This window comes from Lycorma delicatula, chromosome 9 (assembly GCF_047948215.1).
Source record: "Lycorma delicatula isolate Av1 chromosome 9, ASM4794821v1, whole genome shotgun sequence".
NCBI lineage: Eukaryota > Metazoa > Arthropoda > Insecta > Hemiptera > Fulgoridae > Lycorma > Lycorma delicatula.
In genome coordinates this window covers 92221756-92237174 of record NC_134463.1, presented here as the reverse complement: position 1 = coordinate 92237174, position 15419 = coordinate 92221756, and the positions used below count along the sequence as shown (strand labels likewise).

Here is a 15419-nt window from a genome sequence, read left to right as displayed (position 1 = left end):
GACCATTCTTTTTTACTGAACATCGTTACTGGGATAATGTACCAAGACATGCTGGAAAACTGGCTTTTCCCTCAACTAAATGAAGATTTACAAGGCTACTTTTTTCAACAGAACGAAGCTCCACCTCATTGGCACCTTGATGTTTGATGTTACCTGAATGAATCTTTACCTCCATGATGAATAAGACACATCAAGAATGACGACCCGGCTCTTCAGTTCTGACCTTCTTCTTGTTTTAATGTTTTCCTCTTTTATGTTTTAGATGGGTATAACTCATTCTTCAGAAACAAATGAGGATGAACCACCTGCAAAGAAGCAACGAACTGAAGAATCACTTATGCCTGAAGATCAGTTCCTTGCTAAGAATAAGGTAATAAAATTGTTGTCATCACATATTTTTTTTGTCCTGTTCAATTGTATGAGTGTTCTCAGTTTTTTATGGAAATTTAATGTTAATCTGTATTTCATTGTAGAAGCAATTGTATTTACACAATAAAATTGTATTTGATTGTGTAAACATAAAGGAAAGAAAATTTTCCAATATCTTATCTAAAGAACTAAAATAAATTTTATTTATTTCCCTGGTAGGAATTTATAATTTTCAAGCTTTTACTGATGAAGTTGAACTGAAATATTATTACTAACTTAAATTTTTGATAAAAATTTGTACTTTTAAAGTAAAATGTAGATTAAATAGCTTTGATATTTAAAATTTTAAATGATATAAGAAACTTGTTTTTCTGGTAGAAAAATATCTTAATTAAAATCATGTTAAGAATCTACAATTTCAGGAAGTTAATAACTACTTTACTGTTCCATTTAAAATTTAACATAAAGCATTAAAAAAGAAATAACTCATTTTGAAAATTTTTCAAAATGAGTTTACAAATTGTAGATAAAATTTTTAATTTAAAGAAAAAATTTAAAATGTTTAATTTAAAATTTTCTAGTGGTTAATTAGGAGAGGTTAATAAATTTGTTAATTAATTATAAAGGTAAATAAAGTGAATTTATAATAATAAAATATTTCTATAAAAATATATTTTTGTTTTCTTTTGTAAAAAATGTTATATAATTTCCATCATGTTAATAGATAAAATGTTAGCCAGTGGAGGACTATTTTTAATTTACATAAGCATAAAATTATAGTTTTTTAGACACCATCCTCTGTGATTCTTCAGATTTCATCAATCTTGCCCACATCTTTCTATCCAGAACTTTATATCAATATGTAACTTGAAGGTATCTCCTTATGAGATTATCGTATTTTATTTGACAGAACTAGTGAAACAGTCTAAGGAAAATAGAAATATATCAAATTTAGCTTTAGTCCAAAATTATCGTTTTGTGATGCCTTTCATATTTGTCTAAAATGATAAATAAAATATCAGATTATTAATGAATGGTTCATTAGAAAAGAAATGCCATACTCATAATTAAAACACCGATATTTCTTACTTAAAAAAAGTTTTTACATTGGTATGACAGAAATTGAAAAAAATAAAAACAAATGCTTTATCAATTCCTTAGGTGTTGTCTTTTTTTAAAGTCAACACCAAATTAAGTACAACTACAAATAATTTAGTCTATTAATCTTTAGAATTTGGCAACAACTTCAAAAGAAAAAATAATTCATGAATTGGCGAGCACATTTTTTATTATTTGTTTATTTTTTAGCTTATGAAAACCATTACTTGTATGATGTAAAAGGCATACAAAGTAAGAAACTTATATCTTGATATAATAAGGAAACGAATGATCCTGAGAGTCTACCATTGAAGAGAGCAGAAATATTATATATATATATTTTTTACCTTGAACATTTTTCAATTAATCTTTTGAATATTGTATATATTGTACACTGTATAATTCTAATTTTTTAAATATATATAGTTGATGAATTTTATTCTTTCTTTTTGGCTTTTAATTATATATGGTGTTTTATTTTCAGAGTCCAGTATCACTAAAGGTAGCTGTGCCGGTTATCGCTGATAAACCAGAATGGAAATTAAAAGGACAAACTTTAACTATGACATTACCTTTAAGAGATACTGTTTCTGTCATTAAAGCTAAGATTCATGAAGCCACTGGTATGCCTCCTGGAAAACAGAAACTACAGCTTGATGTAAGTACCAAAGTACATAATATGTGCATGCATGCACTATTTTCATGATTAATTTCTATATCTTAACTTAAATTATATAAAAAATGCTAATATTTGGTTATATTAAGTAGAATATTATTTGTTGCTCTGATGAGTTTCAGTTGTGACAATACTGACGGGGATTTTATGATTGTCTTGGAGCTTTTATTTTATTAAGCACTTGGGATTTTTTTTTGTATTATATCCATTTTATGCAGTCTGCAAGTTAATTTGAATCTTAGATGGTAATGAAAAACATTTTTTGATGTTCCAATCACTTGATGACCTAAGTTAAGTGGGCTGCAGGCCATTTGGGATCATTACTTGTAGACTGTGGTCTGTACCTAAAAATTGATATTGCATGTATTTTTGTACCTAAAAACCAAAGTTTTGGTATTTCTGACTATCAAAAGCAAGCAAAGCAACATCTGTTTCAAGTATTGTATAAAATTTAATAAATCTGCAATCAAGAACACAATTGAAATGATCAGATGAATTTTGAAGGTAACAACAGTCAAGGCCATATGCAGTTTTAGTGGCTATAGACAGTCAGTTATTAGTTGAAAAAAAATCAAGTTAATGTAATTCAAACATCTGCACCTGATCACATCAAGTTCTGAAGAATTTTATGACATTTTTCACTGATTACCTTATCATTTGAGCAATCTGGACCATTGTTAAGTTTATTTGTGATATTTGTTAGGTGGTTCTCTTGGATCAGTTGAAGGAAGTTTAACTGTAACTTACTACTTCCTCCTAAGTTGCCCGGAACTCATTGTTCTTCTGCAGTCTCTGGAGATGTCTCAAGAGGATTTGTACAATGAATAGAAATGTGCTGCAAGCACAGCTTGATTAATGATAATTCATCCATTCTTACCATTTTTTAAATTGTTGGCCAATAAAAATCACCTGATGGAACTACCCTGTATCCTCATCTGTTTTAGTTTATTGGGAATTAAATAACACAACATAGATATATTAATTTAATTGTGTGTTCTTCTGATTGAGAAAGAAAAGGTCCATTTACTTAAAATAAGTTAAAGATACCGATACTGTTTGTATGAGCTCTTCCTATTGTTATAATTCTAGTCAGATGAATTTTCAACTGGCTTCTAAACCAGTTATATTTTCCAGAATGAGGAAATTCCTAATTTTTTTTATGATTTACAATATGATAAGTAATGATAATGTGGTTGTATGTTTTATTTTAGGGTTTATTCTTCAAGGATTCTAACAGTCTTGCATATTACAATGTGACTCCTGGAACTACAATACAACTACAGCTTAAAGAGAGAGGTGGAAGGAAAAAATAAAAAATTATTTGTATCACAATATATATATATATATATATATATATATATATCATTTATATGTTAAAATACTTGCATTATCTATATAATTACTCAATAATAAAATGTGGTAATTTTATTTTCTGGTTTTTTTTCTTGTTTATAAACAACATATGTTTTATATTATAAATCGTAACTTAAATATCAGTTATTAAACATCTGTCTAGCTAAACTGTCTGTAACATATTCATTGTAACATATAATGATTATTAAGTTAAATTTTTATTATTTAAACTCTGTTTATTAACGTTTAACATTTTTATTTGTTTTTATTTAATTTTTTTCCTTCTGTTGTGCACTGAATTAAAATATTATAAGTGGTGATTACAGATTTTATCTCATTTATTTTTTATGCTCTATTTGCTTTGAAAGAACGCATCATGTTTAAATATGAGTAAGCTGCTTGTATCACCTGTAACAATGAAATAATTTTTAATCAGTTTTAAATGTAAACAGTTTCAAAGAATTCAAATTCTTGGTATTGAAGCAGTGTTTTAATCAGTACCTCAAAATGTAATATATCTGGCTTGTACCATAATATGTATACAGAATATAATTTTTCTACATTTAGATGGATTAATTTTTCAGTTTTCTTTCATTATCATTCTAAACTCATACAAATCAACAAAAACATAATACCATTAATGGCTTTCACCATGCTTTGATTGAATTAGTTATTAGTACGGGTTTTCTTGTATAGAAATGAAGAGAGCCCTATTCATTGCATCATCTAATGCGAATAAGTAATAGGCTGTTTCCTCTACTCCTGTGCAAGGTTGGTAATTCTGTTAATCTACCTCCTTACATTTTACTTAGGTAAAAGAGTAAAGGAATTATTTTATAATCTTATAGATGAAGATTAATACCCCAGGACTCTCTAGCAACCAATTCTCACCAGGTACACGTTCATTATTGAAAATTTAAAAAACTTGAAAACATGAAAACTAGAAACAAAAAATTTATAAATGAAGGTTATAGTGTAAAAAATGGAAAGTAGTTAGGGTAACAACTCAGACTGTCAATAGCTTTAATAAGTAAATATTAAGGTTCATACATATTCAAGTGATTTCAAAATACTTGCTTCCACCACAAGTATCAAAGTATTTTGATACCTGGTGAGAATCGGTTGCTAGAGAGTCCTGGGGTATTAATCTTCATCTATAAGATTATAAAATAATTCTTTTACCTAAATAAAACGTTAGGAGGTAGATTAACAGAATTACCAACCTTGCACAGGAGTAGAGGAAATTGTAAAGGACCAAGCATGTAAGGGGTAATTTTTGGTAATATAGTTGGTCAACTAACACAAGCAAACAAAAAAGTCCCACTAAGAATTTATACATTGACATTCTGCAGTAAATAAAATAGACAGTTTCTTTTACAAGAGATTTAAGGATCTTACAAGAATTTGCAAATGGTAGAAGAATAAAAAAGGTAATATTTTTATTTATAATAATATAGGAAAAAAAAAATTATTTTTATCCTTGTATGCATTCACATATATGTGTACATTGTTCTTTATTGTACAATATACAGATATAATTGCTTTCATGATATGTTCTCTCTTAATTAATTGAATGATTTTACTCATAATTATAAATCACCTGTACATAGTACCAGCTTATAAATGATGTTAGCAAAATCAACTCAATAAATTTGCTTCTTTTAAAATTATTAACAAGATTTTTCTTACTATGTATTTTTTATTGAATCTTTTGTAATTTTATTTTAACAACAAAAATGCTGTTAATTTATTTAATAGATACTTTAATGTAATGCTGACACTGTTGATAATATATAATACATTACAGAAAACAGCACAGCTTAGTTATATAATCAAACAATTTAAATAAAACAGAATTTCTCCACAATTTAACGTTGTTGCTCTCAACATTTTGATAGTTGTCGTAACACAGCTTCATTATGACATTACGCATGCTGTTTCATTGGAAAAGTAACAAGTAATATGCACATTTCAGTAAAATAATGCTTTGACAATATTATTCATTGTTCATAAGGTTCTACAATATGTCTTTTGCAACAGGCACCCTTTTTTATCTTTTTTTAGGGACAACACCAGTTCCATAATAAACTAATTTTTTAAAAATGTATCTAAAAATCAAATACAAATTCTAAATCAAGATTTAAAAAGTATGTGCATATGTCATGTGGTACCACCTTACCAGAGTGTGTGTATGTGTGTGTGCACGCACGATTAGTTTTTAATTTATTATTATGTACATTACTGTTTAAGTAAACTACTGTCTCCTTTGCTTAATCAAATTTTTATCAATTTTTTTATAGAAAAAAATATTTTAATTATTTTTGTTGTTTTCATGCTCATTACAAAGATGAAGGCTTTCTTTTTATAACATATATTGTACATTAGTTTTCCTTTGTTTTTTTTTATTTACCGAACATCAAACAATTTTTAAAAAAGTCAGGTTGTATATTAAACAACTTATTATAAATGTAAAACTGAACATACATTTTATATAATTACTTATTCAGGGGAAAAAATAACAATTTGCAGTTGTGAGAAAGGTGTAATTTTTATTAAACTTCAGAGTACTTGCAGAAGTTAACAATTAGCAACGATAGAAGTCGCAGGAACATTATAAAAACTGCAGAAAGAAAGTCTATTAATAATGAAATACATTATAACTTCTTTATTTAAATGCTACAAGAGACCAATTCAGCATCAAGCTAATTTAAATCATTTGTGATTTGTCTTCACAAAACTGTAGTCCATTTTTTATATAACTTAGTTACAACCTTTAATTTCAGTTCAGTATAGTACTACGAAATATCCGTAGTAAAATGAATTTAATAAATTAATTTATTCAAATCAGAAAATTTTAATTTCCATATTTACTTATATCAGTAAATTAAAAACTATAGATTATAGTCTTATTAGTTAGATGTGTGGATTTATGTATAAAAATAAGTTGTTGTAAACACACTGATGTCGCATTTCAAAGAAAGTGAGTATATTGTACATTACAGTTAGTCAGGATATCCTTAAGGAAAGTTGGTGAAAGATTAATGAAATTTTATTTCAGTAACAGCCAAACTATCAAAACATGGTTTCACAATCTATATAGGTGGGTTATCAAAAACTATGATAGAAATAAAATCTTGTTGGAGACTCTTCTTGTGAGTCAAACAGTGACTCTTCTTGTGAGTCAGACAGTTTGTCAGGTAGAGTAAATGGTCTACTAAAAATCAAAGAGTACACTAGACAGTTATTTTTTTCATTGCTTAAAACAGTCTGAATTTTGTATATACCAACGTTTTTAATAATTTTTGTTACTGAATGGTTTAAATATCAAATTAAAATTTTGAGTGTTATGTATAAAGAATGGGAATCTTAGAATAAGCTTTTATTGAAGTTATTAACCAATAAATTGTTATTTTTGGACTCCAGAATATATAGTTTAGTATGCTACTAAAGTATTAATTTGTTATCTATTGTCAATCTTTTCATATTAAGAAAATAGAAAGTTTAAAATGGAGATTAAAAAAAACTTTGTGATAAATGTATTTTTACTTGTGTATTCAACTATTATTGGCCACAAGAGGGAATTAACATCAAACTGCTTCACCCAAATCAGAAGTCCCATACTACCACTGTTACTGATTGATTATCTGTTGTACATGCTGGTCCACATAAAGCCTAACTTTTTCTCTCTTATAAAGGAGATTTACATAAATAACTTAAAGATTTCTGCTAGGTATATAAAAAAATGTAATTTGAATAACTTTGGTTTCATGTGAAAATATGTTGAAGAAATTGACATTTCCTCAAAAGAAAAAATTTTCCATAATTACAGATTGTTAAAATCAAGTTGATTTCATATCCAAAATTATGTTTGTTGGAGGCCAAATTAGCTTTCAATTTGTAATTTTTAAATAAAAAAACCACATTTAGAGATGGTAATAAAATTCAGCTTTGTTAAATCATATAAAATGGTCACAAAAGACCAACAATTAATTTTGCAACTTTATTAATAAAGAAATATGAGTTACAGAATATTTTTTTGTTTTACTTACAGTCATTAGATTATTTGCATTGAGCACATAAAGACTGGATGGTTTTAATTGAAGTGGCTTTTTAGCGCATGTAATCATTATTAAAATTGATTTTTTAAACCATTGTGGTGAGTCAGTCCATGGAAACCATTCTAACTGTCTCTTTAAGTTCTCAGACTAGAAATAAAAATATTATCAAGTCAAAAACAGCTAAAATACATATTTAATGTAACCATCATGTTATTTAAAGTAACATCATCTAAACAAAAGGACAGTAGCTTTGATTTTTGCGTATTTATAATAACTATAAATGATCCTCAGTTCTTTTTTTGAGGTCATATTTTTCAGTAGAGATAATTACAAAATTAATTTCATTATTGCCATTGATAGAATTAAATAATGTGACAACAATTATTGGATCCACTCAGAAATGATAGAGTAGCGTTTGGTAATTCTGTAAAATGGAGAGTACTCCCTCCCCACTTTACTTGTTCTTACGTCAAAGCTGTTCATCATGAATAAATAATGGAGATTTATTTATTCTATGTTTTGCTTATTAACAAATCAATTTTTTTAACATTTCCACTTATTCTACAAACAAACATCACCACTTAATTTTAATATAATAAAAAAATTAATTTTGTCCATGAATTAAAGCAATAAAAATTACATTTATAATGACTTAATCTAATATTTGAAACTAATGTTTTTTTTAAAACTAATACTAATTTCAGTCACTGTAGGTAATATTGACGAAAAAGCTCCAAAACCAGCTGTACCTGTACCAGAATGTAACAATGACACACCTATTTACAACACTTTAAATCATCCAGTCTCAAAGACTTGGTTTTTAAAACCATGATTTCAAAAAAAAAACTATATCATACTTTACTTGAAGATTTTAAATAAAAACTCAGTACTGAAATATATATGATTATTGCCAGACAAAAAAGGGTTGGTTACCAAAGAGCCAGTGATTTGCAAAGACAGCGTTGTGACATTTAACTTCGAATAGATTGTAAAGAAATGGTAGTTCAGTGAGTTATGTTAATTTTTAACTATACTGAAGTTGTTATCTATATTTCTGAAGTATTTGAAAATATTGTACAAAGCAACTTAATATTTCTTAAAAAATGTAACATGTTAACAAACTTTCAGCATGATTTTAGGAAAACATTGTTTACTTACATAGCTACTGCCCACTTTTGGAAAATATTTAAAATTATGCAGGTAAGAAAACAATTTCATTTTCAATATTCTGTGATCTTAGTGAAGCATTCAGTTTAGTTCTACAAATTGATTTACTGATTTTATAGTGAACATAGTGAAACATGACTGTAGATGAATTTTTTAAAAGTCTAATAAGTATCAAATTTAAATAAAAATGGAATTCTTTGCAGTCTGTTTTAACAGCATAAATTAATATTTGGAATAAATATTTAATATATTATATATTAAATAAATAATATAAAATATAATATTTAATTAATATATTATATTTGCCTTAAAATTATTTCATGTGTTTATAATTTATGCCAAAATGATATGATATATATACTATGTACCAATCAGACTAGATGGCTAAGTATGTAGCGTCTGCATTTCTTGCGAAGTTCCCGGGTTCAAATCCCGGTCAGGCGTGAAATTTTTTCATACGCTACCAATTTCCACCAGGCTAATGACCATAGCTGTTGTGACACCTACTCTTTCATAATAATGAATAATAGAATAAAAGATTTATTTGTAATATCATATTAATTTTCCCAATTAATTATTTGTGCATTCTTATCTGCTTTTGTGTTATTAATATTATCAAATTACCTCATTTATTAATCCCTGACCAGAAAAGCAAACAACACCATAACACACAACAGATCCAGGAATCCTTAAAAAATGCATCCATGGGTCATCTGTCTTAAACAATAAAAAAATTAAATTCCTCAAAAATTAGTTTTCTTTGTTTTAATTTTGAAAAAATAGCAAGCACAACTAACCTGGTTCTGAACTTCTTGAAATTGCTTCTACATTATAAGTTTGACATAACTTATTTATTTATTATGATAATTATTGGTTTTGACAGCATTTGCACTATTAGTTTGATCCACTCCTACATTCGTATCGTAGTGTTTTGTTTTCTGTTTTCCGGCAATATTTATTAGCAAGTTGCTATAATACACAAAATGAGCAGTATATTTCAAACACAATTGACCAGGAACTTAGAAATGTTCAGTCTGATAAAGATTTATGTACTGACAGTTCTAAAAAACTTAATTTGATTTGACTAAAATTTATCATTTTCTTGCCAAAAATCATGAAATTTTCTGGTTTAATACAAAACAGGTTTAACAACAATTATAAAAATCATGATTCCCATAGGAAAATTGTTTCTTGATTTTGAATTAAGTAACTTCAAACTTAATTTTTTTTGGTTTTTGGGTTCTTTAATCATTAGAAAAATTTTTGAATAAGATATGACAACAAAATCATTTCTATTTGATGTGCATTGATTTTCCTACAATTTAAAAGAGAAACTATGGAAAAATATTGGTAAAAAACTTTATAAATTTTTGTACAGGTTTTTACAAACAATATAAACAATATAAAATTTTCTGGTCTTCGAAAGGTTAATAACCTTGGATAAAGATTCTGCTTTCTTGTACTAACCAGTTTTTCAGTTAGAACACAAAAAATTGATAGGTATCTCCTTACATTGTCTATCATTTATAATTTAAAAAATCCAACTTCTGGTAACTGCCTTTTATTTTCTCTTGAAGAAATTGAATTTAAGACCAGCTATGTATTTTAAATACCAGCATTCTAACTAGCTGTGGTTTGCCATTTAATTCATCATCTTCCATTACCACAGAAAGGAAGATGATGTATTGGATAGCCAGCCACAAATAACAATTCTGTAAGTGTTATTTATCTTCAAATTAAATTTCTCTTCTACTGTTGAATCTAAACTAATCATAAGTAATTTTTAGTTTCAGTTATAAAAACAATAATTCACAAAGTCTTCTTAATACCTTCTTACATTGTTATTCCACTTTCAAACTGTTCTTTGAAAATTTTTATCTTTTCTATGTAAAAGTTAAAAAGCAAAAGAGGTAGACAAAATCCTTGCTCCTTCTTTTCCATTTCTTTTTTCTGGTGTATAATTGTTGATTAAATTACAAATTATTCCACTCAACTATATCAAATACCTTCTCAAAATTTATAAATGCCATTTAGGTACTTATTATGTGTAATGTTGAATGAATAAATGACTTCCCTATTTATGGTTGGGATGTAAGGATTCAGCAAAGTTTACTCTTATTTGTAGATAGTCAGGCCATCATAACAGATAGTGAGGAGAAACTTCAGAGCATTTATTTAAGTTATAATTGCAAATATGCATTACCTAAGATATTAGTCGATCATGATTCTTGTATAGAACTGGATCACAAATGTTTTTTTTACAATGAAGTTATTTTAAGCCCTTGGGTTGTAATATTTCTTATCGAAAAGATATACCTATAAGAATATTGAGTAGTCATTTATATGGATCACATGATTAAGAGAAGTAAAAAAAATTATCAGGATTCACTGCTCAAGCCTTATAGGGTTGTATGTAATATTGTGTTTATATGAAAGTGAAACTAGCATCGTGATATCAGCACATAACTCAAAAATATATTGTAAGAGTTCTGAGATCTTTGGCTAGATAACAATTAATTGTCGGCCTCTGTGGCACAAGTGGTGGCATCTCAGGGTTTCATCTGGAGGTCCCAGGTCCAAATTCCAGTCGGGCATGGCATTTTCACATGCTGCAAAAATTGTCATTTCATCTCATCCTCTGAAGCAATACATAATGGTGATCCTGGAGATAAAAAAGATATAATTAACTGAATTTAAAGAAAATAATGACATAAGGAGGGAGCTTGACATATAATCTCAATTCACAGTTTAGGATTATTATAATAGCTGAGTAATCCGTGTAAAAGAACATTTGAAAGCAGATTATCAAATTTAATTAGAAGTAGAAGTCATCAGTGATGAGATGGCAAGCATAGTTTACACAGTTGTAACAAAACTTAATAAATCTTTTTAGCTGAAAGCCTAGTTATACTTAAAGGAAAAGAAATAAAAAATACCAATTACTTACTTCCAATGTACAGTAAAGTTCCAAACTCATTTGTGCAGTAATTATACCGTTAAATGCTATTAGTAAAAAACTTGAGACTTCATTTAGTTTCTTAATTGAACTGAAAAAACAAATTAATCTTTATTATTTTTTTTCATTTTTCAGTTATTTATCTTCAAACTGAGTGGTTTTCGTTTTAAGTATTGTTTTAAATACACTGTTTGAAATCCAGTAATAATTAATATTGAATTAGTTTATTAGTCCCCATTATTTTATTTGTCTTTTTTCTTTGCTTGCTCATACTGCCAATTTCAGTCTAAAATCCAGTTACACTAACTTTACTTTTATTTTTTATAAGAAAATAAATTTTGCAAAAAAAATAAATAATCTAAAAAATGTGCCATATACAATTTCATTTACTATATTAAAAAGCATATTTTTCATCTTATGATGCCTATACTGAAACAATTTTCAAGATGATTTGGTTATGTTCCATATTTTATTAACATTAGGTACTGCATTATTTTAATATTAGATTCCTGCATTAAAAAAGTACATTTTCATCTTTTTATAAAGCCGATACTGAAACAATTCTCAAAATGATATTTTGTGTAAACAGTGTTTCATATTTCATTAACATATTACACAAATGAAAGGCAGTTTATGGTAGATTTCTAAAAACTTTTTAAGATTGATTCCAGTACATATTTTTAAAGGTGAAAATTATAAAGAAATGTTAACTTTTGCTTCATGTTACAATCTTCCTTCAGAGATTATCACTGGGCGCAAATAGTGTTGTTGGATGGGTTGATTATATCTGAATCAGGTTTTGAGTTTTTTTTGTAATATTTATGTTTTTAAAAGAATGTTGTTTGTTTAGAATATTTTTTTTATCTTTTTTTTTTCAAGTTACTTGAAAAAGTAGAACTTGATTTAGTAGTGCAGTAAAGTGTTTTTATTGTGAAATATGTATATGATATCTTTGCATCCTATGTAAAACTTATTTATTACTGTTTAAATAGTCAATCTTAACTCCAAGTAAATCGGTTTTTTGGATTATGTAAATTTTTGTCAGATAATGTATATATTATTTTATTTTTAATTTTGTATTTAAAGTAGTAGCTTTTTTCATTTCTATGCAGTTTTTTCAGTGCTGTGTTTAATGTCCATGAGTGTTACAACCAGGTACAAATCTCAAGCTTGACTGATTTTACATGCTGTAGAAATTTATCTCCCATTTTCATTTCCATAAAAGGAGTCACTGTGATTGGGTTGTAAGATCATTTGCCTGTTGCTGTGTAAATGATTAAATTATACCATTAATTATTTTTTAACTAGGACTGCAATGTCATAAAACAATTTACTGGGAATGATGTTAGTAATTCAAATCAACTAAACAAATAAAATGTTGCAGGGTATTCTTTTCTAGGTGTAAATTACCATATCAGATATTCTGGATTTAAATCTAGACATATTAAGTTAGCAATGATGAGAAGGGGACAATATAAAAGTGAAAAATGTTCTTCATGCTAAATTTTAGAATTAACAGATTTTAATTAAAATATTATGGTTGCAAACAGGAACATTTTTTAATATATATCCTATTTAAGTCCAGTTTTTTTTAGAATATGTTGTTTATCACCAGCAAACAAAAACAAGGCAATTTTGCATTCCAAGATGTTCTGTAAGACATCTAGACTAATTTACCAAAAGTAGAACATCTAATCAAATGAAAGCATTCCATTTTGCACTACACATTTTGTGTTACACTCTCACAAGACAATATTGTACTCAAGGTTACTGCACGTAGCAGTTTGAGATAATCTTGTAATGTACTATTATCATTTCAGTAACCATTATTTAATTTTATATTAACTATATTCATATCCTTAGCATCAGTAAATAGGTATTAACTGTGCGATAAATTGTAACTTGCTTCACAACATTTGCAGCTACTTTTCGTGTGTTTTTTCTTCTGAAATTTTAAATCTCATTTTCAGTGTAAGTTTTCACTGTCTTTATTTTTAAAATAATTTAAAGCGTGAAATTCATTTCAATAGTTAAGAAGTAGTCTATAGAGGTAAATAAACAAGAATGTTGGATAGCACTCTACCTATCTGCTATTGAAAGACAAGCCATGTTACAAAAAAAATTTTTATCGTTGCTTGATTTCAAAAGTCTTATGGTTACCATCACTACATTTTTCCTTTGAGAATTTTTATAAAAGTTAGTTTTTGGAACCATCTTATGTATTTAATAAAGTGAAAATTAAAACTGAAAGTGAGATTTCAATAAAAATAACACATGAAAAGTGGCTGCAAATTTGAATGAAGCATAGAGGAAAAAAGTTCAATACTAATTTTAAAATTAAATGTATTTGTGTTTAATTATTCTTCTTTACAATTCAAATGCAGATTATCAAATTTGAGTTGATTCCTTTAATAAACTTATATTATGTTACTTACTTGATTATAGCTTGATGATGAAGTATTAAATCCTTTAAATTCATTTTTAACATTTTCTCTGATGTTAAATTAATAAAATCGAAATCATTTTTAATTAGATTATGTACAGATTCTCCAGTAGCTTGTACTGATATGCAAAATATTTTAACTTCTGCTTGTAATATTTTAATTGCTGTTGTAATTACTGAATAATAAAGTGCATTAGATGTTATCATTATTAAATATAAAAATGACTGTATTAACAATAATGCAGAGTAAATCAGTACAGTATTCTGTGTAAGATATGGTATGAAAAAAAATGAAGTATACAAGTCATTTTCTGAAATATCTTCTAATGGTTTAATGAGCAAGATACATATTTCTAGAACACATGGTGTAAAATTGGTAAACAGCCATAATGTTATTCCTGCTGCAAAGTATAATTTTTGAACAGTTTTGGCATGTTTGTTTGCATCATTTCTTATTAATAACTGTGCAGGACTCCAATTTTTTGCAGATTTATCCAGTGGTATATCAATTAAATTAAATAATTCAATACAGTGTTCTGGATAAAATACCAGATGTCCTAAAGCTAATGTACATATGCAATATTCTCCAAATTTAGTAAATGCTGTCACTCTTATATTCATGTAATTCCATTTGCATATACTTAACCATATTGCTAATATCATTTGAATAAAACTGGCAGTTATTATTATAAATGAACGTACTGAGGATCGACATTTTGAATTGCACATTTCTGATAAATTTACACCAAAACATTTAAAGAATTTAATCAGTAAATTTGTTGAAGTGGGATGCAGTTGAAATTCTGTTTCCATTTGATTGAATTTTTTTTTATATCCTCTTTTCCTATAAAATACAGTTTACATTTAATCAGTAAAATATATATATTCAGATATATGAACACATAATCTATAACGTCACCAATAATAAAGGATTAGGCTGAAGGCCTACCTCCCCCAAAGAAAATTTTATACATAAATTAATTTGTAATACATAAGCAGAAATTCCACTATTAAACATACTATAAATCTGTACCATAAGGTTCCTTAAAATATTCTATACAAAAAAATGTTACTTCAGAAGAACTACAAATTGCCATTATTCTATAAATTGGTCCTGCCATCATTTTTTAGATCTTTCTAGGTTTCAACTACGTTGAGGATAATAATTACACATTTTTCATGGTATTATCTGAAGTCATTCTTAATAGAAGCTTATGCCACTGTTATGTTTAAGTTATACAAAGTAGAGAGAATACTCATTACTCTTAAATTCATCTCCTTTATCTACCCTTTTTTTGT

At 27.0% G+C, this 15419-nt stretch overlaps 2 protein-coding genes across 3 annotated transcripts in view; one reads left to right on the top strand and one right to left on the bottom strand.

Moving 5' to 3' along the window:
• Sf3a1 (splicing factor 3a subunit 1) overlaps positions 1 to 3816 on the top strand; it is a 39869-nt gene extending 36053 nt beyond the window's left edge. For both annotated transcript variants that reach the window (XM_075374445.1, XM_075374444.1), the window contains 3 exons: positions 263 to 370; positions 1952 to 2125; positions 3355 to 3816. In XM_075374445.1, coding sequence (XP_075230560.1) covers positions 263 to 370; positions 1952 to 2125; positions 3355 to 3456 — 384 coding nt within the window. In that variant the 3' untranslated portion in view covers positions 3457 to 3816. The remainder of the gene's footprint in view (positions 1 to 262; positions 371 to 1951; positions 2126 to 3354) is intronic.
• A 25-nt stretch (positions 3817 to 3841) lies between these two features.
• On the bottom strand, positions 3842 to 14933 carry LOC142330712 (uncharacterized). Its single transcript, XM_075376157.1, has 5 exons — positions 14220 to 14933; positions 11669 to 11758; positions 9346 to 9438; positions 7546 to 7701; positions 3842 to 3904 (listed from the first exon to the last, which is right to left on the bottom strand). The coding sequence occupies exons 1-5, from the start codon at positions 14931 to 14933 to the stop codon at positions 3842 to 3844; spliced, it is 1116 nt and encodes a 371-aa protein (XP_075232272.1).
• Between the last annotated feature and the right edge of the window lie 486 nt (positions 14934 to 15419).